This window comes from Thunnus albacares, chromosome 9 (genome assembly GCF_914725855.1).
Source record: "Thunnus albacares chromosome 9, fThuAlb1.1, whole genome shotgun sequence".
Lineage (NCBI taxonomy): Eukaryota > Metazoa > Chordata > Actinopteri > Scombriformes > Scombridae > Thunnus > Thunnus albacares.
The window spans coordinates 34,119,787-34,141,750 of NC_058114.1; the positions used below are offsets into that span (position 1 = coordinate 34,119,787).

At 39.2% G+C, this 21,964-nt stretch overlaps 1 protein-coding gene and 1 long non-coding RNA gene across 3 annotated transcripts; both read left to right on the forward strand.

Annotated features, from left to right (window-relative positions):
• The first annotated feature begins 3,475 nt into the window (after window positions 1-3,475).
• Window positions 3,476-6,155, forward strand: LOC122988324. 2 transcript variants are annotated; one of them, XR_006404769.1, is made up of 3 exons: window positions 3,476-3,828; window positions 5,700-5,798; window positions 6,054-6,155. It is a non-coding gene; the product is annotated as an uncharacterized LOC122988324 (long non-coding RNA). The 2 variants fall into 2 exon arrangements; XR_006404768.1 differs by lacking the exon at window positions 3,476-3,828 and having other exon boundaries at window positions 4,040-5,798.
• Window positions 6,156-12,797: 6,642 nt separating this feature from the next.
• Window positions 12,798-21,274, forward strand: rad54l (RAD54 like). The gene is made up of 18 exons (XM_044360552.1): window positions 12,798-13,145; window positions 13,263-13,346; window positions 13,563-13,673; window positions 13,805-13,865; window positions 13,959-14,094; window positions 15,111-15,180; window positions 15,668-15,956; window positions 16,168-16,292; window positions 16,390-16,540; window positions 16,661-16,787; window positions 17,777-17,851; window positions 18,010-18,140; window positions 18,397-18,507; window positions 18,996-19,119; window positions 19,211-19,289; window positions 19,374-19,553; window positions 19,732-19,895; window positions 20,574-21,274. The coding sequence occupies exons 1-18, from the start codon at window positions 13,143-13,145 to the stop codon at window positions 20,773-20,775; spliced, it is 2,223 nt and encodes a 740-aa protein (XP_044216487.1). The 5' UTR covers window positions 12,798-13,142; the 3' UTR covers window positions 20,776-21,274.
• Window positions 21,275-21,964: the final 690 nt, after the last annotated feature.

Below are 21,964 nucleotides of genomic sequence, written 5' to 3' on the forward strand. Positions count from 1 at the left end.
ACCTTCTCTTTTGAAAAGTCTGTTCAGGGTTGTGAGTTACATGTAACCCTAATTGTTCACATCTATAGAAGACCAGGTTTATGGATATCCAGCCTGTATATTCAAATATGTGTCTTATTACTGTGACTCCAGTCCTATCTTGTTGAGGCATTTGTGACAGGTAAGGGTCAGTAGTATGTACAGTCCTTTCAATTCTCAACCAGTACTACAGATCTGAAACTTCTCTGTACATCTACACAAGATTTATTCAGTCACAAGTTCTGTGAGGAATTGAAACAGTTCTTTGGAGAGTCAGTGGACCCCATCAAGTCTTATGTTTTCAGTGTTAGTGGGATCCCAGGGTCAGCAGACACAGATTTGAGAAGCTGTTATGGGTTTTTCCGATTGGCATCAGGCCATAATTTCTCCAATATGTTTTGATTTGTATCCTGGTGTCATACAGTAACATGTGCACATGACTCATTGGTCTCAAACAATGTCCTGTGTGTGTCAGGTAATTGGACTGGTAAAGCACACCCCTGGGAACTCACAAACAAAATTTGCTCACTCCTCAGCCACTCTTGTGTATTTACAAATGAAACGTCCACTTGCTTGTACTCATCTGAAGGTTTAGATGCTGCTGTACAATAATCATGCAAGATAGGCCTCATAGCAGACATCAATAATGCACAAATTGGCAATGTTTTAGCAACTTGCTGAATGTTTGACATCTTGAAAATGTGTTGCGTATCAAATTCTGGGAAGGTCAAGCAATACAAACAATCAATGGTGGATTGGCAGACTAAAGGTCTTTGCACACCAAGTCCGTTTTTTTTGTATGCGTTTTTTTAATCCGTCATCCGACAAAAATCGTTACGCACAGAAACCTTGGACACTGAGTCCAATGCGTTTTATTACTATATTCATTGCGAAAGTTTGCAATAGGAGGCAAAATGGAGTCGTCAAGCAGTGAGGATGATTTTGTGGTCCTCTATATTCTTGAAAGAAAAAGAAAGAACCACGTCATATTTATTTTTTAACGTGCAACAATTTTGGACGAAAAAACAGACTTGATGTGCAAAGACCTTGAGGGTTGGAAAGCCACAATAAATAAAGTAATGACATTACATAGAAGAGGCAATTGTCACAGGTGCAGCAAACCAGGCCATTAGTCCTGGGAGTGTACATCAGGCTGAGTGCAGCAGTAATCTGGGAAAAAGGAGACTGAGAGTGCAGAGGGGGTTTCTTTATCCTTTCAAAATAAAGCTGTAAGAACAGTTAAATTAGTTGAAATCATATGATTATGAAATATAATGTAAGAATTATATATTGTAGAATTGCGATATAATTGTGAAGTTATATAATTGAAGGCAGTCTGTACAATAACCAAAGATGTTTGTGAACTTTTAGTTTATTTATTTTATAAATATGTTAAAGGAGGCATAATTGGTTGAGTGTTGGGGGATTCCAGCAGTTAACACAGAGGACTGGAGCTGCAATATTGTATGTTGTATTGTTTTCAAATCTTGGAAACTCCTCAATATTATATCATCCACAATCCTTCCCTCTCTAAAAGATTTTCAATTTCATTTTAGGACGTTTGCATTTTTTATTTTTATTATTGTTCATTTAACAGGGGCATTATAGGTAAAATTCATCTGTAGTCTCTGAGCAGAGGCCATCAGCGATACATAGGCTGACTTTGTAAAAGATAAGTCAGTTGACATGAATTTTAAAAAAAACACAGGAAAACATCAATATTACAATCAGATTAAAACCAACACACTAGTTCTGAACAAAGGACAGTTCTCAACTGTAAGTATCATTAAAAACAAGATATTAATTTATTTATATGATATTTTCCCAACCAGACATGTAGTATTAATGTTAAAAAGCACTAAACTCTTCTTAGTCATAAAGAATTCAACATCCCGGCTGTGGTAACTAGTAAGAGATTTGACCAAACTTTGTTGACCAAAATTTAGGGCAATGCTCCCCTCTAGTGGAGGCTCCATTAACCTTGGGCCAGCACTACAGGTTGTGGTGCAATATTGTGAAGACTCTTATACAATAAACCATTAGCCAAAAACAAAAAGTCAAAAGATTATGCCTTCTGTATTGCAATTTTTTTGCCCTCACTGTCTAAAAAATTGGGGCATTTTGGGGGCACTTTTAAAAAATTCTAATTAGTGCATTAAGTTGCCATATTTAATGTGAAATGAGCCCAGATTAAAATGTATACAGTAATCATCACCTTGTGTCAACGTGAGTAAATAAAAAGCATACTATTGCTGTTCCAAAGACAAGTGTGTGTATGTGTATAGAATACCATCTGTATTTGTGAGAGAGAGCAGGAGACAGTTCTAATATTTATCTTTAAATATTGTCTCCTAATAGTCTTTCTAGTTTTCTACTTTCTAGTTTATGCTCTTTTTGAAACATCCTTTTTAAAAACTTTAGAAGGTCTATTAAAAATATTTGAGGAAATAAAAGGCAGTGTTTCACAACTGTAAATGCAAGCCAGTGACCTTACAAATGACAATATTAACGTAATTCTGTTAATGTTGTATCAACACTGCAAATTGCTAAAATAATAGCCAGACTTCATGGGCTCCTTGAGTAGAATTCATATTAAACAAGGGTTTCACTGTCAGATTCAGAGGGTCCTATCTTACGCCCGGCGCAAAGCAGCCATACAGTTGTCATTTTCCTGTCCAGTGCCCACGTTGTTCAAATAGCAAATGCACTTGCGCCCGTCAGAGCGCCCATGGGCGTGTTGGGCAGTGGAAAGCGACTGTGCGATTGACCAACAAAAACCCGGTGTCAATGGTGCAGTGTTTCACTGTTATTTTAAGGTCACATTATCAAGACAGTAATATACGCCTACATAGGAAGGTGCACAACATACATACACACACGTATGCACAGCAGTGCACAGACATTCAAAAGATTACAAATAAAATGATTACGATGTGAAAGATTATTGTTGTGTACATTAACATATTTTTAAAAATACATGTCATAATGCTTAGTCATAATATTTATCAGAATTAGCTAATCACAGTAATGAGGGATGAAATTGTTTAATTATTTGACCAAATCATGGTAATACACGTAGGTATTTAAACAGACGGATCAGACACAGATCGACTTTCCTGCTGCATTAATACATGATGACATGAGGAACATATGAGGAAATAAATGAGGTGAAAACAATGATTCAACTAAAGAAGGAAATAAATCTGGACAGAGCTGATCAAGTCCTGACAACTGTGTTGATGATTCTTTACATGATTAAAATTAATGATTTAATTTTTGAACAATATTTAACAAATATTCTTTAACATTTTTGAGAGTACAGTGATCAAGTTTCCATATTTTCAGCAATTAAAACCCTGCTGATTTGACCTGTTACTCTATTACTGAACGAAACGATTTTAAAGAAACCAAAGCTGTCATTAAAAAAATGACCTTTTCAAAAAACAAATGAACATAAATTTGCAACAAATTAATAAACAGGACCTTTAACTGGTAGTCTGAGACTGGCCACGGGAGGGTCCTCACTTGACAGCAGGGACCAGTGTGCTCGTTATGGATCGTGCGCTTTCACTTTGCGCACAAGCAGATCCGTTTCCTCTGCAGTGAAACGCTCCGTCGTAGGCTTCATTTTTACTCCTGAGCAGACGCGCACACGGACAGCTGCGGACATCATGGACGGGTAGTTGATGTGTTTATACTACCTTCTGGGGTCCGCTTGGAGGACGCATTCCACACATGCGCAGTAGATCGCCGTCTACAGGAACACAGTGTTGTGACTGCGTGGACTGGCGCGGACACAACATATTGCAGGTATGCAGATGTCCGCACAGAGCCTACACGCACACCCTCTGATGACAAAATTTACGTCAAGCGGACCCTCGCGGATGCGGAAACTATAATTTCAGCTTTACTACTTGGCAAATGCGCCATAATAATAGCAATCCGCCAAAGTGCAAGCGCACCTGGCTTTTAAAGGGGGTGGGAGATGACACTCTGATTGGTTTATTGCATGTTACGCCCCAAATACACCCATGATTAATTAGGAGACTATGGACAACCCCTTTGAACCATGCGTCTGGTGCTCCTACCATTTTTTTCCGCCGTTAAACTAGCAAAAGTGGATTTGGACACATCCTAAATGCACTTGCACCATATGCCTCAGACCATGTGCTTTACATCATTAAAATAGGGCCTATATTCTGTCATCCATTTCCATTGCTGCTGCTGTTGGTGCAGCGGATTTAGAGGTTGTGCTCCTTCCCCAGCCTTATTGCTGGGTGCCCTACATTTTTTTTCACACTTTTTAAAAAGCTTTGCCAATAAGCCAGCTATGGAGTTACACCTGGGCCACACAGCCTTCCTTTACCTGAACAGGGCATGTGCTTCGCTGAACTGCTGCATCTCGCAGGTCTATGGTGTCCAAACAGACGGTGTTGCTGCTGTGGTGCTGCTACTGCCAGCTCTATCTTTCTACATAGAGCTTGGCTTTGATAATGGCCATCAATAATAGCATGTTTCATATCATTTCATTATAAATGTCATTTATATTTAGTTTAGACAATAAAAGGTTAAGAAGCATGTGCTCAATTGTGAAAAATAAATAGATAATATGTCATCTTTCTGATGGGCCTGGGGTCTGGTTGGGGCTACTTCTGTGTCAGACACATACACTCCTCACACAGGACGGGTTGTTTTTTATATTGATTATTCCGCCAGTTAAACCCCCGCTGTCACCGCTGCAAGTGAAGAAAATCCCTCCAGACGACACCAACTTCCCTAAACGAAGCAAACACACTCTGACAAACAAACCAACAGTCAGGAGGGAAACTGACAACAAATAAGGAAAGTAGCAACACCAAATCCTCGGTTTGAACTAATATCACAGAAAGCATCAGGCTGACCCACAGTGGTGACACTTCATGTCTGTGACAAATTCTACAGATATAGACTTTGAAACTATAGTGGAAAGTGTATTGTTGCTGGTATGATGTCACTATAACTGTCAACAGATCATTTCCCTGTCTATTTTTGCTGAGAACCGTGCATCACATAGAAAAAATAGGCGAGACCCCGAATCTCTAGATGAGGCACCACATCAGTCGTGCGTGAGACGTGCGGCCCTGCAGGCTTTACAGTAGAGGAGAGTTGTCTTATTCACCTCTTCAACACCAAACCAGTCTATTTTCCATTTTTCTATTGTAGAAGCAGCAACTTTCTTTGCCATCTTCTTTGCTGGGGGTGGTGTTGGTGATGGTCCAGGATTTAGGTTGCTTTCCTCAGTAACAGTTGGAGCTTTTATAATGAGGTACTGGTCCATTGCAGCAGCCAACTTCACTGCTGGTGCAGGATTGCCTGGCCTCTGCCAGGTATCATTACAGCAGTGTAGTGTGAAGAACAGTACTGTTTGTGTGAGTTTGTGTTAGAGACGAAAGCAGAAATTAAATTAATTGAATGAAGATAAAATGATGGCCTAATGTGCTATTAGAATATTGGCCTAAACTGGTAAATATAAAATTATTTTTTTCGAAATCTTAGGGGCAATTTTTGCCCCTCGATCACAGTTTTTAGGGGCATTCTGAGATTTCCTCGGGCATTTTTGCCCTTGCCCTCCATTAATTTCCGACGCTGAATGCAATGGAAATGATTCATTTTCATCTGAACTGAGAGATCACTTTATGTAGATTTGCAACACGGACCTTGGCTATGAAGTCCACAAGGTACACCCCACCACTGAGTCTACAGATGAAAACCTGCCTGATCCGAAACAGATTTTTCACTTGGTGAGTAAAAAGTGCAAAACTAAAGAGTTTTCTGTCTTTAAGGTGATGTTTATTTGTTAAAGACTGTAAATGTATTTCATCTGTTAGACCTATCCGTAGGCTAAGTATCAGTGAAGGTTTAATTTATCATTCAAGCCTATCTTTGGTGTTAACCAGGGAAAGTTGACAAGAGACAGGAGGGGGACGAAAGTAACATAGTATTACTTTTGTCCCACTATTATTAAAGATGTATTTTTTTGCTCTTTATGTTTGCAGGAAATGCCCAGGGTTAGGGTAAGGAAGACCAACAGAGGTCTCACCAGTCCAGATGTGATTTGAAAACAACACAAAAAACAATGAATAAATATTTGTGCACCATCCATTGTTCAAGGCTACTTTGTATTATTTTTAATGTAGGCTGATGCTCTAAATGCCTGAATGAGCATGCCCTTGATCAGTTTTAATTAATTGATTAGCTTACCTTTATGTCCATACAATTGACATTAGGTTAATGGGGAAAAAGTTCTCTGGAATAACTTGCCTTGAGTGAAGCCTTACTTGTCCATTTATTTAATTGATTATCTTTGCTTTGACTGTCCTTGCTGTTAATGAAAAAGAGAGGAACATGCATGATTTGGAGATGGAGTGCATGTGATGGGTAAGGATTTGTGACATTTTAAACATCTTAAATTCTAACCCAATGTTATTCATAAGAGAAAATAGTGATTATGCTCTAAGGTGAGTTTGACGCATTGGACCAATTTCATACAGTTTCGACATTTAACATGATAAATTGATTTGAGAGAAACATGGTCATTTGCTTGGATGACTAACTGAAGCAGTAATTAGCATTATATGCCAGGAATATTAAGTACTGTTTCTTTTGTCCCGACAGAGAGGTGCGAAAGTAACAATGTGCAACGTCAATTTCCAGCCTGATTGCGGCCGTCTCATTTATCCAAAATTTTTAAAAATGGTTGGTATTGGTAGAGGACATGTGTATGTTGTTCACAATAAAATATGGTTACTCTAAATAAATGCATCTCTGTGCAAAGAGGAAAATACAAAAAAGTTATACTTTAGTCCCCTGCTGTTTTGAAGCAAATTAGTGTGCAGACAATGACCAATCTATCATCTAGAATGGTTAACACCACCACAGCTGCAGGCATAGTTGAAGTTTCCAGTGGTGGATATAACTAGTACATTTACGTAATTACTGTACTAAATTTTGAGGTACTTGTACTTTGCTTGAGTATTTCCATTTGATGCTACTTTATACTTCGACTCCACCATATTTCAGGGAGGGAAATATTGTACTTTCTACACCTTCGACTTTCCCTTTAATCATCTCACGACCCCTCAGATTTAACTGGTGACCCTTTCGAGAGGCCTGAGCCCTAGGTTTGGAACTGTGAAGGAATTTTCATATAGTCAGCTGTCTGTCCTTCTTCGGGTCAGGCCAACTTTTCTATTTGGTCACTCTCACTGGAACCTGTGCTTAAGTCAATTATGTTATGACTCGGGCCAAGTCTGTCTGGTAAACAGATCCCTATCTGACGTTTAACAAGACGTTGCTCACAACTCTCCTTCAGACTTTTGGGTAGCATTCATGGTGTCAGGACTGTGCACTTAGATTGTACCCCAAGTGTCTCCTTAATCGATTAGCTGTTAATTCACTAACAAAGACCACACCATTTGTGTGGTATTTAAAAGAATAGTTTATTGGGATTGGCGAGAAGATTCGGGAAGTATTGGATGAGGGTCAATTGCGGTGGGATGATTGGGGTAGAAGAGAGGGATGAAGAGGGTCAATCACCGGGAGGGGAAGAACAGGAGTCATAGGTTGGTCGAAGTTGTGTACGGTGGGATGATAGGGGACAAGGGGAGGGATGAAAGGGGGTCGATTAGATTGGGATCTCAATGAGCTTTCAGCTTCATCATCCCCCAAAGTTAACTTCACTGGACTAGGTGAGAATAGGCTCTTATGTCACTGAGGTATAGCTATAGTAAGCTTCATCATAATAAGCTTAAACATACCATATGAGAGTGCAGCAGTAATCTGGGAAAAACAGAGATAGAGCACAAAGAGGGTTTCTTTGTCTTTTTTTTGTTAGTTCATAACCAGGTTCAATTATATTAACACCATAGGGTTGATTTTGTTGATGTGTCTTTTTCCCTCTACACCAGAAGTTGGAATGACTGGTGCAGGTGTAAATCATAAGCTCCATCCCCCCATTCTGGGAGGGTGGAACTGTGGGAAGGATGAGAGGACACACATGCACAGCAGCAAGACACAGAGGATGAAAAGAAAAAAGGAAAAATTTGTTTCAGGCCGGTTTCAGGAAAGCAGCAACATCATGACTAGCAATGTTGGGCAGTAATTAGTTACATGTAACAGTGTTACATAATCAAGTACAATATAAATGTAATTCTAATTATAAATGTAAAATCAAGACATTCCAATCTTAATTCAAGCTGTATTGCAGAACTTTTAATGAAGTCTGACAGTAATCAGTGCTGGGTACTGTTGTGAGGTTTACACTGCCTGGTTTACATTTTTGCTTTTAGGCAGAGACCACAAGATAAATTGTAGTGAAGAAAAAAACAAAAGCTTATGACTCATCCATTACAGCCTATGGAAGATAAATCAGGACAAGCACAGTTGTATATTGGGTTGGTGTATGTGTGTGAAAGAAAGGAAATTCTTGGATCAGCTTTTAATAAAAGCTTCACATAAAACATTAAAAGCATTAAAACGAGGTGTAAACAATTAAAATAGTTACTGAAGTGTTGAAGAGAATAATAAACAACACATTCTACAGGACTGAAATATAATTTGGAAATGTGCATATGCTATTTAAGTGCTGGGGGTCAGTGGCGTATCCAGAACATTTTGACAGGGGTGGCCAAGATGGGACACAGAGCTAGTGTGGGGTGGCTATAGCATAGCAAACTTTAATGAATGGCAGGTGATCAAAATGTGTAAACATGGATGTTCAATGCATCACATTACTTCAACCTATGCACAGATAAATCGTAATTGAATTCCAAAACTGATGTTAGCATCCAATTTAATGTTTGTCCTCAAGTCCAGGTTGATGTTTTACATTTGATCATACAGCATTAAACTAAAGGTGCCATGCTGACCACCCACAACAACTAAAGTTGATATTACAACCTAAAACAGCACATGCAACATGCCATTCTATTCAGTTTTCTATTCCATGTCCATCACATTTTACATTTCCACCTATCACAGTCTCTGGGAAGCAGTGGTTATTGAAATATGTCTATTTTCTGTTCAGGATAGGCTACACATTTTCTAAGAGCCATTTCCCTGCAGTGGAGTAAATATGTTATATGTTACAAGTTCAGAATGAAGCTCTGGGTCCAAACTAGTGCAACACATTTATTCACAGGGGTTAGCTGTGCAAAACAAACCAGACCTAAACCAACATTCACAGACACCCACTTCACGCAGTGATAGGCCAGCTGTGTGGAGGTGACAAAGAGCCATTCATGACACAACTATTTCTGTGACTTTTCATGTAAATAGCTGAGTGCAACACAATGACTGCCTTCTAGGGGAGACTGTCTGAAAATATGCACCATTATCCCCATATTTAAACAATATGACTATCTCCTTCCTCTCTCTGTAACAGAGGCTTGCCTTGAGTGAAGCCATTTGGAATGACTATAAACACATTTGATATCCGACGTAGTCAGACAGTATGTTGTAAGAACCAGCTCTGAGAGATGATAAATCCACCCTGAATGCTGATACTTAGTTCTGGGTGTGACTGGGCCCTGACTGGCACTCAGGCTCACCCAGTCAGAAGGCTTCCTTTTTTTAATAGATCATCCAAAGAATAGCAGTCAATGAATACTGTTTCAAATATGACTACACGACCAATAAAAATAAAACAGTTCTTGTTTCTTGCCTCTTGTTTACCATATGATGATGTTGATAGGTCAGAATTTTTGAGTGGCAGTGCATTTTGCAAATACCAGATTGAGATTTCCTCTTTCCCTCAGCGTACAGCCTGTGCATTGCACAGAGGAACAGAAGCCTACTGTCCACTAGCTAGCTGCTTTTAGTGAAGGTTAAGATAAAAACCATGGTGAAACAAAGCAGTCACAAAAAAGATGTCATGAGGAGCAGGAGGAAGAGAATTCAGCTCAAGTTCAGCCATCATTCTCAACCCAGACACCTACTCCTGTGCCAATTTCTCTTCAAGTGCCAGGCAGTAACAACACGTACGTGGCAGCAGCAACAAGTGACATGAGGGCACCAGTGATACATACAGACTCAACTCTTTGTCCCTGCTCTCCTTTGAAAAAGAACTGACTGAATCCTTTACTGTAATGAAATAATTTCAGTTTCAACACCAAGCCATGTTGTCTCCTGCTGTAATCATCAAAAGTAAGCTAATTTACAATTTTGGACTGTAGTAGTTGATTGCCTGTTTCACTATTATTGTTTACTGGGTATAGTTTTTTTTGGGTGTACAATTGGATTTTATGCTGATGTTGCTACATCTGCCATATGTGTGTGTGTGTGTGTGTGTGTGTGTGTGTGTGTGTGTGTGTGTGTGTGTGGTTTATGTGGCTGCTGTGCCAGGTCAGGCTGATGCGGGTTCACCCATAGCTGTGGGAAGTAGGCGTGCTGGGGGTGCTGCAGCCTCCAGGTGGCTGGCAGCCTATAGGCCCATTTGTATTGTTGCAATTACTATTTTTTTCTGTTGTGTGTGAGCTGGTCCAGCAAAAATAGACCCTTTGTGTAAAGATAGTGGAGTGGGGAAAAGAAGCATGAGACGCGTGACTCACGGACCCAGTTGATACATGCTGTTAGAAATGTCTCCGGCAGCCTGACATCTAAAAACTGTAGTTATCAACTTGACAGGACAGAGGAAACTCTCTAGAGGAAACAGAATTAAACTTTGAGCTTCTGAAATATTTTTAGACAGCTCTGATGGCTCAGCTCAGGATTTATCAGGAGGACGGCTGCTTTACTGCAAACAATTTCACTGTATGAACCTGGACTGCGTGTGTGACCATTCGGATGTGTAGAAGAAGACAGAACATAACATTAATTACCATCAATTAAATTAATTAGAACCTGACTGATCATGTCGGCGTGTCAGGAGATTTAAATAATCGATGAAGTGGCTGCTGTGTCTCCTGCGTAAATGCACACAGTGTCTCTCTCAATGGGGAGATGCACTTATTGTTTCTGCAGCTGTAGGATCGCTGCAAGTATTTAATAAACTCAAACATTTTTTGGGGAGGGAGGGTTTAATAGTCAGCACACCCGCATGAAATCATGTTCTCACGGCTATGAGTTCACCTGCCAATTTATGTACCACTTATGTACCACATTCACAGCCAAATTTGTATGTATTTCCTTGCACAGTCAAGAATGGAAAATCAATCATCCCAGTGGTATGGATCGTTTACGTGATAGAATAGAGTATAAGAATGCAGTTTTCTGTAAAATGTGCAGATTTGGTTTTTCGTGAGCTGACCAGTACTGAAGCACCAATGGCTGTAGGCTATAATAAATGCACCATGGATATGTTACATGTGCGATTTCTGTCAAAGTTAACACCGCTGCTCTCTGTTGACACTTTTTGCAATACAATAGTTAATAAACAGTACCGTGCACTTTATAGCTGATGAGCAGCCGATCTTGCCAGTGCAAATATACTGTATTTTAGACTGGACAGGCTATAAAAGACTGCCTTTTGTCTGTACTGTTATGTACAGCCTTTACAGACTAATGCTCTGTTGGTTGAGCATGTTGGATCGGCAGTGTTATTGCCTTTGTGATTCAGAACATTGCAAAGTAAACTGGTCGCTCATTTTTCAGTTGTTTATATTTGTTCTTTTTTCTTCTTCTAACTTTTCATGAGTCAGTTTTTCTGGGAAATGATGGCCCACCCACTTTTAGTATTGGCCCACCCAAAATACAATTTCTGCTTACGCCACTGCCTTAATGTTACCATAGAAATTAGGGTACACCGTGGTAACATTACACTGTAAAAAAACTAAACAGCTAAGCTAACGCCATTTCCTTGCTCTTAATAATATAAGCAGATTAAGTGATAAAATGTCAGTTTTCACAACAACAAAGTCTAACGTTAATGTTGATATTATAATTGTCAGTCAAGTTAATGTCATGCGATTGCAGAATTAAGGGGTCAACACAACATAATCTGCTAAAAACATGATTAAAACATGATTAAGTTATCAACTTTACCATTTAAGAATGATGCAAGCTTCTCCATTAGAATCCACTGGTGGCTGGATCAAAGCACTGATCCTCGGCCTACTGGTTACCTATTGGTGCCTGCCTAAAACTTCACATTTCTGATTCTATATTGCATATCATGCATTGGACATTTGCATATTGTTTTACATTTTGATGAGTAACTTTCACAATCATTTATTGATTAAATTATATAGTCTGGTTCAATGCATTTAATACAAATCTTAATGTAAACCATATTATTTGCCATTAAGTGGATAATATTTAATGGGGTGGATTTAATAAGAAAAAAAATAACTATTTCTATTGGCCAAGTCTGTCTATACTATATCTATATTTCTGTTATTTCTTGAAGGATAATAGAATTCTATCATGCAGAGTGTATGGATCAACATCATCTCAACCTCATCATATGCAGCCCACGGTCACCATTAATTGTCAGCATCACCAGCATGTTAGTTTTTATAGACTACAAACAATATACTATGCCTCTTAATTCACATCACACTGTGTTCTCATAAAAGTAAAGTGAGAGGGCTAATATAATTCTTAGTAAACACCGGATTGTTTGATAAAATATAGGATGTTTTTTGTTTGTTTTGTTTTTGAGTAGGCTATTGTAAACTGGATCCCGTTCTATATACTCCGGAACAGTAGGTAGCGGTATGCACCTATATGTTAGTATTAGTATTGCAATCCGCCAATGAAGGCGAAGAAGAAGAAGCGAACATTTTCTTCTCTTTTTTTATTTTTATTTTTTTACCTTTCTCGCTTGCCGTAGTGTTGTGCAACATTTAGCGCGCTCTTCAACACTGTACTAACCATAATACGTCCATGGTACTGACGGGAAACTGCAGTTGCAGATTAACCTAATGCTACAATAACTTTTCCATGGGACTAACGTAATATTAAATGAATTTGCTAAACCTTTCTGCCAGTAATTATCTATTTAGGAACTCAGAAAACACGTACGTACATTAGCTCCTTTGCTGTGGGAATGACGTTAGCGAGGTAACTAGGGGCAGAACTCTAATTTATCAACACAAGGAGGTGAGGAGTTAATAGTTGTTACCAGTCTCACCGGGGAAACAAGCAAAATGGTAAGCATGCTAAATTATAATTATCTATTCCCATGAGGCTATAAAGTGCGTTCGGGTGTTGACTACCAGCTTTAACTATCTACTGCTAACCTTCTTCGTATAACATCTTAATCCCAGAGAAGGAGTCTGGCTCCCAGTCAGGTTGCTAAACGAAAGCAGGGGGGAGATTCCTGTGAGGAGGATGAGTGGACGCTTAGAACTGTAAGTAAATGATGAACTGTTGTTGTTTCCTGTAGTTGTATTGTGCCTGACTGGTACATTGAAAGGGGTGGAAAATGGTATTTCATGTTTTCTTCATAATGTAGAGCTATTTTTGTCACCTTTTTTTGGAAAATAGGTAAAAGGGAATGGTGTAATGTCAGTGTTGATGAACATTGGTGTGGTTAGTATTGAAAAGTGTGTAATGCCTTTTCACAGGAGAAAAGAAAGAAGAGTGATAAAGAGAAGAGAGAAAGCCATATTTCTCCTTTCAGAAAGCCTCTGACACAGCTGAACAACCGACCTGCATGTATGGATGGTGACAAGCATGTAAGTACTGTTGAGTCATTTTGAAATGAATCTAAGGTTTGTATGTGAATGCTGGAATCACTGGTTCCACTTTCATGCAATGACTTGGCTCACTTGTTTAAAATCAGTGTCTGTTTCTTGTTTTTTTACAGGAGGAATTTATTCGAAGTATACTCTCCAAGCCATTTAAAATTCCCATTCCAAATTACACAGGTAACACTTCTCTTGTTACTGTGGCTTTTCTTTTATGTCTAGTTCAATAGGTAAAAAGGTACTTCAGCTGCTTCCTTCATGATTTCCCCGCAGGCTCTATGGGAATCAGGGCACTTGGTCTAAAGCGTGCAGGAGTGAGGCGAGCACTTCATGATCCGTTTGCAGAAGATGCACTGGTTCTTTATGAGCCGTTATCTCTGAGTGCTCATGACCTGATCAAAGCAGACAAGTAGGTTAAAAATATTATACTTAACTGAATGTTCACGTGTTGATTGGAACTTGTCTTCCATTTAATCTGTTTTTCTGTGAGATGTAGTGAAAATCGACTAATCGTTTAAGCTGCATAAGCACACTTTGTAGGTTGGTTACAGCATGTAGAAGCAAGGAAGTGACAGAAAAGTGTTTGTATTTTAGTGGAAAGTCCAGAGGCCACATGCACCAGACTCTGTATAGGTTCATGACTAAAACTGCTCGCATACAAAAACAGAAATATGCACTCTTCATTAGATTTCTAAAGCCTTGTGTATGCATGGTTATGTTTTATGCATGGTTATGTTTTATGAATCTCAATCATTGTGGTAGTGGGCACTCGTGCATAAGCTTCATGTCCACTTCCACAGTTAGACATAAATGGGTGTAGATATGCCATTAATCACCTGCTTGCATATCAACACTTTGGCCTGCTCCACTGTCTTCCAGTGAAAAGAACATATCTCTGTCTCTCTATTTAAAGCAAGGAATCTCTGTCTGTATGTATGTATATTTGTTGTTTGCATATCTCGAAAACCGTTCATCTGATCTGCTTCATATCTGGCCGTAAACTGCTTCTACTGTTCAACCTCAGTTTAGTCTCACTGGTGAAGTTTCTATCTGGATTTAAACCATTTAATTTATTAAATCCTTATTGTTTTAACTGATATGTTTGTTAGTTGATACATACATATGTGGTTCTTGAGAAATAATAAGCAGTCGGTCTATTTTCACGTTTTTAACGGACACTGCACTTGTCAAAAGAATTAGCACAATTTCAGCTGTCCCTACTCACAGCGAACGGATCATCACATGTAGCTTTAACACATCAGCAGCAGTGATAATCAGAAAAACATTTCAATATTTCTGCGTTTGGTAATTCTCTCAATATGTAAGAATTTACATTGTTAAGTCTACCTTTCCCATGTGGGATTCAAATGTGCGTACCCACACGGTGTGTTTTTATAATGCATTACTTCTCTTTGTCCTGTTCAGAGACAAACTACCAGTCCATGTTGTTGTGGATCCAGTCCTAGGAAAAGTCCTCAGACCCCATCAGAGAGAGGTAAACCTGAGAATGTCTCACATTAATGAAGCTTGTATTGGTTAGTTTCTTAAACTTAAACCTGCAGTGTGGAACTTTTACACATAAATGAATGTCTGTTACATTCAAGCCCTTACCAAACGAGTTCACACGATGCTGATTAAGCCTATCATATTCCTGTGCTGGCTGGATGAATGCATACTTCACATGCTCTATGGGCAGAGCATGCACATTAGAGACTTCTGCCGGCCGAGCAGTGAACTTCCGTTAGCTCTCTGCTAATTTGAATGGGAATAAAATAATTAAATCATCGGGCTCTTCTAGACATTCTAAATGTTATCGGACTGAATGGATCAAATTCTGATAGTGAAACAAATCATTTTGTGGGGGTTGTGTGAAGCTCAAAACAATTTATCCACAGTGTTTTTGTAATTACTCTCACTGCCAGAAGGGGCGACAAAAGTCCCGCACTCCAGCTTTAAAAACAGATGTCTTTTATTTTATCAAGGGGGTGAAGTTCTTGTGGGAGTGTGTGACGGGCAGACGCATCCCAGAATCGTATGGCTGCATCATGGCTGATGAGATGGGCCTGGGGAAGACGTTGCAGTGTATCACCCTCATGTGGACGCTGCTACGCCAAAGCCCTGACGCTAAGCCAGAGATAGACAAGGCCATTGTAGTTTCACCCTCCAGTCTGGTTCGCAACTGGTACAATGAAGTAGGAAAGTGGCTGGGAGGACGCGTCACACCAGTGGCCATCGATGGAGGGTCAAAGGAGGAGATAGACAGAAAACTAGGTAACTTCCTATAAAATTCCCTCATCCACTAGAATTAGAAAAATATACCACCAAACCTTGGATGGTGTCTAGTAATGCAGGGTGCTTATATCTGACAATATCTGGTTGATTTCAAATGAACTTTCTCTCAAGCTAATAACGTATCTGTTTGAAAATATTACAGCATATTTGTCTGCTTGTTTATCATTCTTTTGTTTTACTTGATTTCAAGTGAACTTCATCTCTCAGCGTGGTTTGAGAGCACCGACTCCGATCCTTATCATCTCATATGAGACATTTCGACTGCATGCTGAGGTTCTGCACAAAGGCAAAGTTGGACTTGTCATCTGTGATGAGGTATTTCAGCAACATCATTAAACTCTCCCACTCATGCATTACAGCACAGATTTGTCAAGGACTGTTGATGAGATGATGTAACATGTGCATGCTGTAGGGCCATCGGTTGAAAAACTCTGACAACCAGACATACCAGGCCCTAAATGCCATGAGTGCCCAGAGGAGAGTGCTGATATCAGGAACTCCTATCCAGAATGACCTGCTGGAGTACTTCAGCCTGGTCCACTTTGTTAATGCTGGGATCCTCGGTATGCAGCCACACACACACACACACACACACACACACACACACAAGAACTAAAACATATTTGAGTTATTTCTGTTGTTTGCACTGATCCTGATCATTTAGTTTTTCCCTTCGATGGCAGGTACAGCCCAGGAGTTTAAAAAACGATTTGAGCTTCCCATCCTGAAGGGTCGAGATGCAGATGCCAGTGATAAAGATAGGCAGACTGGAGAGGAGAAACTCAAGGAGCTGATCAGTATTGTCAACAGGTGAGATCAAGGCACACACATTTTCCTTGAGATGCATTCTATCTGCTCTATTTTCGTGACAGTGTTTGGTTTGTTTCTAATTATGTACACCTGACACTACTTGTCTGTGTAGAAGATGTTGGACTGTGACAGTCACTGAGCCTGTACACTGAGGAAGGCATTAGCCCAAGCGTTGGTGCTGTGCACCTGCTCTGCTGCGTTACAAATGAATACATATACAGCAAACATGTGCTTGAAACGAGTCCACCTGTAGTCGAACAGGCAAGATTTATCAAGCAAGTAATCATCACTTAACACATTCAAAAGGATTCCACAGTGCCATTCTGTTTGTGTTGTTTCAATATCACATAATGTTTTTTGAAACCTCAGATGTACAATGTTAAATTTGTGACTGATACCAGTTTCTGTCTTCTATTTTATGTTCACCTACTTGTGATCTAGTATTGTCACTGCCTGTCAAAAAGCTACAGATGAACCCTTCCTCTGCAAAGGGGTAGCGTTCCTCGACCTCAGGCACTTTATGTTTGTTCAAGTCCAATATGTCATTTCTGAATTAAAATTTGATCACAGTGATGGCAAAATCATGGTAATTGTTATTAATACCAGTTGCAAAAGCCTGTGACCAGACGCTGTGATCAGATCACGTTGGTAGCAGGTGGAGATGGGCTGTCATACTCCTTACCACTTACATCATTCTTTTTCCTCTTAACATGATATAATCCTGACTGTTGATCAGTAGTTTTTAAATGACCAGCCAGCAAAACACCAAATACTGCACACAGTCTGTCTCATTTAAATATAACACACTTTGTACAGAAAGCATTTGCAACACTGCAGTTAAACACGCTCCATATGTTATGCTTTGCTTCATCTATTGCTTGATATAATGTACTTTGTCTCCAGAGAACATTGGGTGTGTTTTGATTTAGGTAACCCGATATGTAACTATATGTTATAGTGAATAATGGTTGCATGTTGTGTCTCAACAGGTGCTTGATAAGGAGGACGTCTGATATCCTGTCTAAGTATCTCCCTGTGAAAATTGAGCAGGTTGTCTGTTGCAGGTAGGTTTGATACTGAAGCAGAGATAGCATATTTTAGCATGATTTAATTCATATATTCATTCAGGAAGTATTCCTACAGATAATAGGATAATATCTGTAAAAAGATATTTCATTTTAATATGTAGATTCCTATTGAAGGTATGACTGTTTCCATGTAGGCTGACACCTCTGCAGACAGAGCTCTATAAGCGCTTCCTGAAGCAGGCCAAGCCCATTGAGACGTTACAACAGGGCAAAATCAGTGTATCCTCCCTGTCTTCCATCACATCACTCAAGAAACTGTGCAATCGTAAGTGCTTAAACTGAATACAACACACTCTGTAAAATGTTGCATTATAATGATCAACAAAAAGACTGTCTTCTCCCTTTTTTTGAAGCAGTTATTCAAATACAGGTTCAAATGTAGAGTAAAGGAGAGGAGAAACCAAACCAATGCTTAATCATTGTCTTTCATGACATAAGCCATATAGCTATGTTGATTCCATGTTTGTTATGAATCAACTGATGCATGCAAAAACCAAATATTGTTGTTGTGTGTGTGTCAGACCCAGCTCTCATATATGAGAAGTGTGTGGAGGGTGAAGAAGGCTTTGAGGGGGCGCTGGATCTGTTTCCACCTGGCTACTCCACCAAAGCTGTAGAGCCTCAGCTCTCTGGTAAGAACATGTACACTACAGCTCAGTACATCTCTGATGGTGTTAAATAGTAATCCACACGTATAGCATGATGGCCCCTGTGGACTCACTTTCTAAAACAACAAAATTTGAAAGTTCTCTGTCTAGCATTACATACATGGACACCTTGCCTGCCAGCTACTGTCAATCAAACAAGACACGCCCAGCCCCTCCAGCTACTGAGATAAAATAATTTCGAGACCTTATTTCTTCCTTTTTTAATGATAAAAATCTATTGAAATTAAATTAGAAATAACATTATTCTTGACTACAAAAAGGAATGACTACATGTGACTTCAGTAGGACTTTATCACACAGACGCAAGATGGATATCAATCTTGATAATGTTTTAAATGTATAAATATGCCATCTAAAGCTATGTTGTTAATGTTATAACATCTTCTAACATGAACTGAATGAGGTTTTTCATCTCTCAATAAATGGGTAAGAAATTGTTCCTTTTGTTCCAGGGAAGATGCTGGTTCTTGACTACATTCTGGCCATGACAAGGACCACAACCAGTGACAAGGTGGTACTTGTCTCCAACTACACTCAAACACTGGACCTTTTTGAGAAGCTGTGCAGATCTAGAAGGTGCTTTTCGGGGAAACCACCATGTAATTGTGTTTGTTTTCTATGTTTGTCAGTTAAAGTGAGCAACAGCCCTCCTCCTGTTCTTTTACAGATACCTGTATGTTCGACTGGACGGCACAATGTCCATCAAGAAAAGGGCCAAGATTGTGGAAAGATTCAACAGTCCATCTGTGAGTAGAAAACTCTTAGAAATGACACTGTGAGCTTTGAAAAACAGTTTGGTAGCATCTGTTTTTTTTGTTGTTTTTTGTTAGAACCCAGAGTTCATCTTCATGCTGAGCAGCAAGGCTGGTGGATGTGGCCTCAATCTGATAGGTGCTAATCGCTTGGTGATGTTTGATCCTGACTGGAACCCAGCCAATGATGAGCAGGCCATGGCACGGGTGTGGAGAGATGGCCAGAAGAAGACCTGCTACATCTACAGACTGCTCTCTGTCAGTTCAACACAGCTAACAAGACACAAACATTAACAGATTATCACCACTGCCTGTCTGTTTTTATGCTTGAAGTAAAATAATGATATAATTGTGACAGAACAGTGGGGTTCTGTTGAAAGAGTTTCCATCTTTAAGTTGTGTGTGTGTGTGTGTGTGTGTGTGTGTGTTTGTGCAGACAGGGACGATCGAGGAGAAGATCCTGCAGAGACAGGCTCATAAGAAAGCCCTGAGCAGCTGTGTGGTGGATGAAGAGCAGGACGTGGAGCGCCACTTCTCTCTGGGTGAACTCCGAGAACTCTTCACTCTTAATGAGGAGACCACCAGCGACACACATGACAGGTAAAAAACAAATCACTAGTAAAAGTTGTTAAGCTGTTCACTCTGCTGATTCTGCTGAGAGTTAAATTGACTTTTAGCAGTCTGGCCCACAAAATTGATCCAGAGCCCCAAAGTCCTCAAAGAGGATTTTTTTTTTTTTTTTTTAATATTGTGAGCACACAGAAAACTTGTGCACACAAATGCCATGGCTGTCAAAAATAAGAGGAAGAGCTGTTCTACTAAAAATAGTACCTCATAATCTATCAAATATGAAAAATCACATCAAAAAATGGGAACAAACTATTTCATCAGTAATTATACACTGTTCTGTGTTTAAAACCAAAACTTAATTTATGGTGAGAGATGTGATAATACTCCATTGAAGTAATCATCTTAGACATTCAACCCTAATGTCCAGGCTTTAAGTATGTCTGATACAGCACAGACTCTGTTTAGTTTGGTTTTTTCTATTTTGAAAGATTGATTTTATGTTAGTATGAAGGTTGCCGTATCTCCTTAAAAATGATGATTTTCAAAACCCCAAAATAGACTTTTGTTATTCAGACAACAAACTTCATGAGACACAAAAAAAATCAAATTACCACTGATACACCAGGTGTTTTCATTTGATCATACATATTAATAATAATAATATAGCGTAATAACCTGTTTTCATTCTGGCTCTTGCGGTGGTGTCAGGTTTCGCTGTCGGCGCTGTGTGAATGGCAGAGAGGTTCGGCCCCCTGCAGATGACGCTGACTGTACCAGTGACCTTTCCCAGTGGAACCACTGCTTCGACAAGAAGGGCCTGAGGGACCAAGTGTTGAAAGCCTCCTGGGACGCTGCCGTCTCCTTCGTCTTCCACCAGCGCTCTCACGAGGACCAGAAGGGTGTTGTATAGCAAGAGGAACACATCAGACTGTCACACTGCCACATGTATATATTGATATTTATTTGTTGTTGAGTTTTTTCTGTTGATTTTGTTTTTTAATGAAAACTTTAAAGAAAAAGAAAATAAATGACTGACTGGTTATCCATCCATCAAGAATGCTGTAACTTCTTCATATTAATAACTGTGTTTATAACATTTTTAAACACTGGTAATAGATTTGCCAGTTGTGAGGTTCAGTTCAATTTTCAAGTTGAGATCTTAATGCATTTCTTGAACTATGGTGCAGTTGTTCTTGTGCCCAGTTTACTGAGATGTGTGCAGGTAGACGGACACTCTTACCTGTGTTGGATACTCATGATACTCATGATGTCACCTGTCTGTGACTCAGCTGATAGTTGGATGTTTGAGGGTTTACTTTATTAAATCCATGCAGCCATCTGACAGCAGCTGCAAAGATGATGCTGGATAGATGCCTACTCTACTATAACATTAAAAAGCGGTACCAATATTTAAACTGGGTCGATTTTTGGTTAAATCCCATCCAATAACTTTTGTAATATATATCAACATACAGTCCACAGTATCTGTTAGCAGAGTATGTTGAGGTGTCATTAGAGGAGCTCCAACTTTGTCTTAGTGGATCAAAAAGGGAGAAAGAGTTGAATTATTGAGTAATTTACAAGAACACACTGAAGGCTGTAAACTGTAAAGATATGTTCAGAAAAGAAAGGGAGCAACTTAACTAAGAGTGACTTACACAGTCCAGTTTCAGTAATACATCTTTGAGAGTCTGTTTCTTGAAAAGGTTCTTGAAAGAGTTCATTTTGATCGCACAAACAATAGAAACATAGAAAATCAGCATGAGACAGAAGTTTAAAAGAACACAATAAATATTAACCTATGTCATAGCTCAGATTCAGAACAGTGATAGTTTAGCTGTTTATACAGAAGAAATGGTGGCAACTATGTTAGCCTCGCAGTGTAATGATTAGATGAGACCTTAGAGAGAAGCTGTCTGCTCAGATTCAAGTTCATCATTGTCAAGTTTGAAATGCATTCATTCAGATAGACCAATTTTAACTAAATAATAGTAACTATGTAAATACAACTAAAAATATATAGAGTTCCAATGATGGGGCTGAGTGTGATCTTTTTAGCAAATACATTTACAAAAGAAACCACAAATAAAGAATTGTGT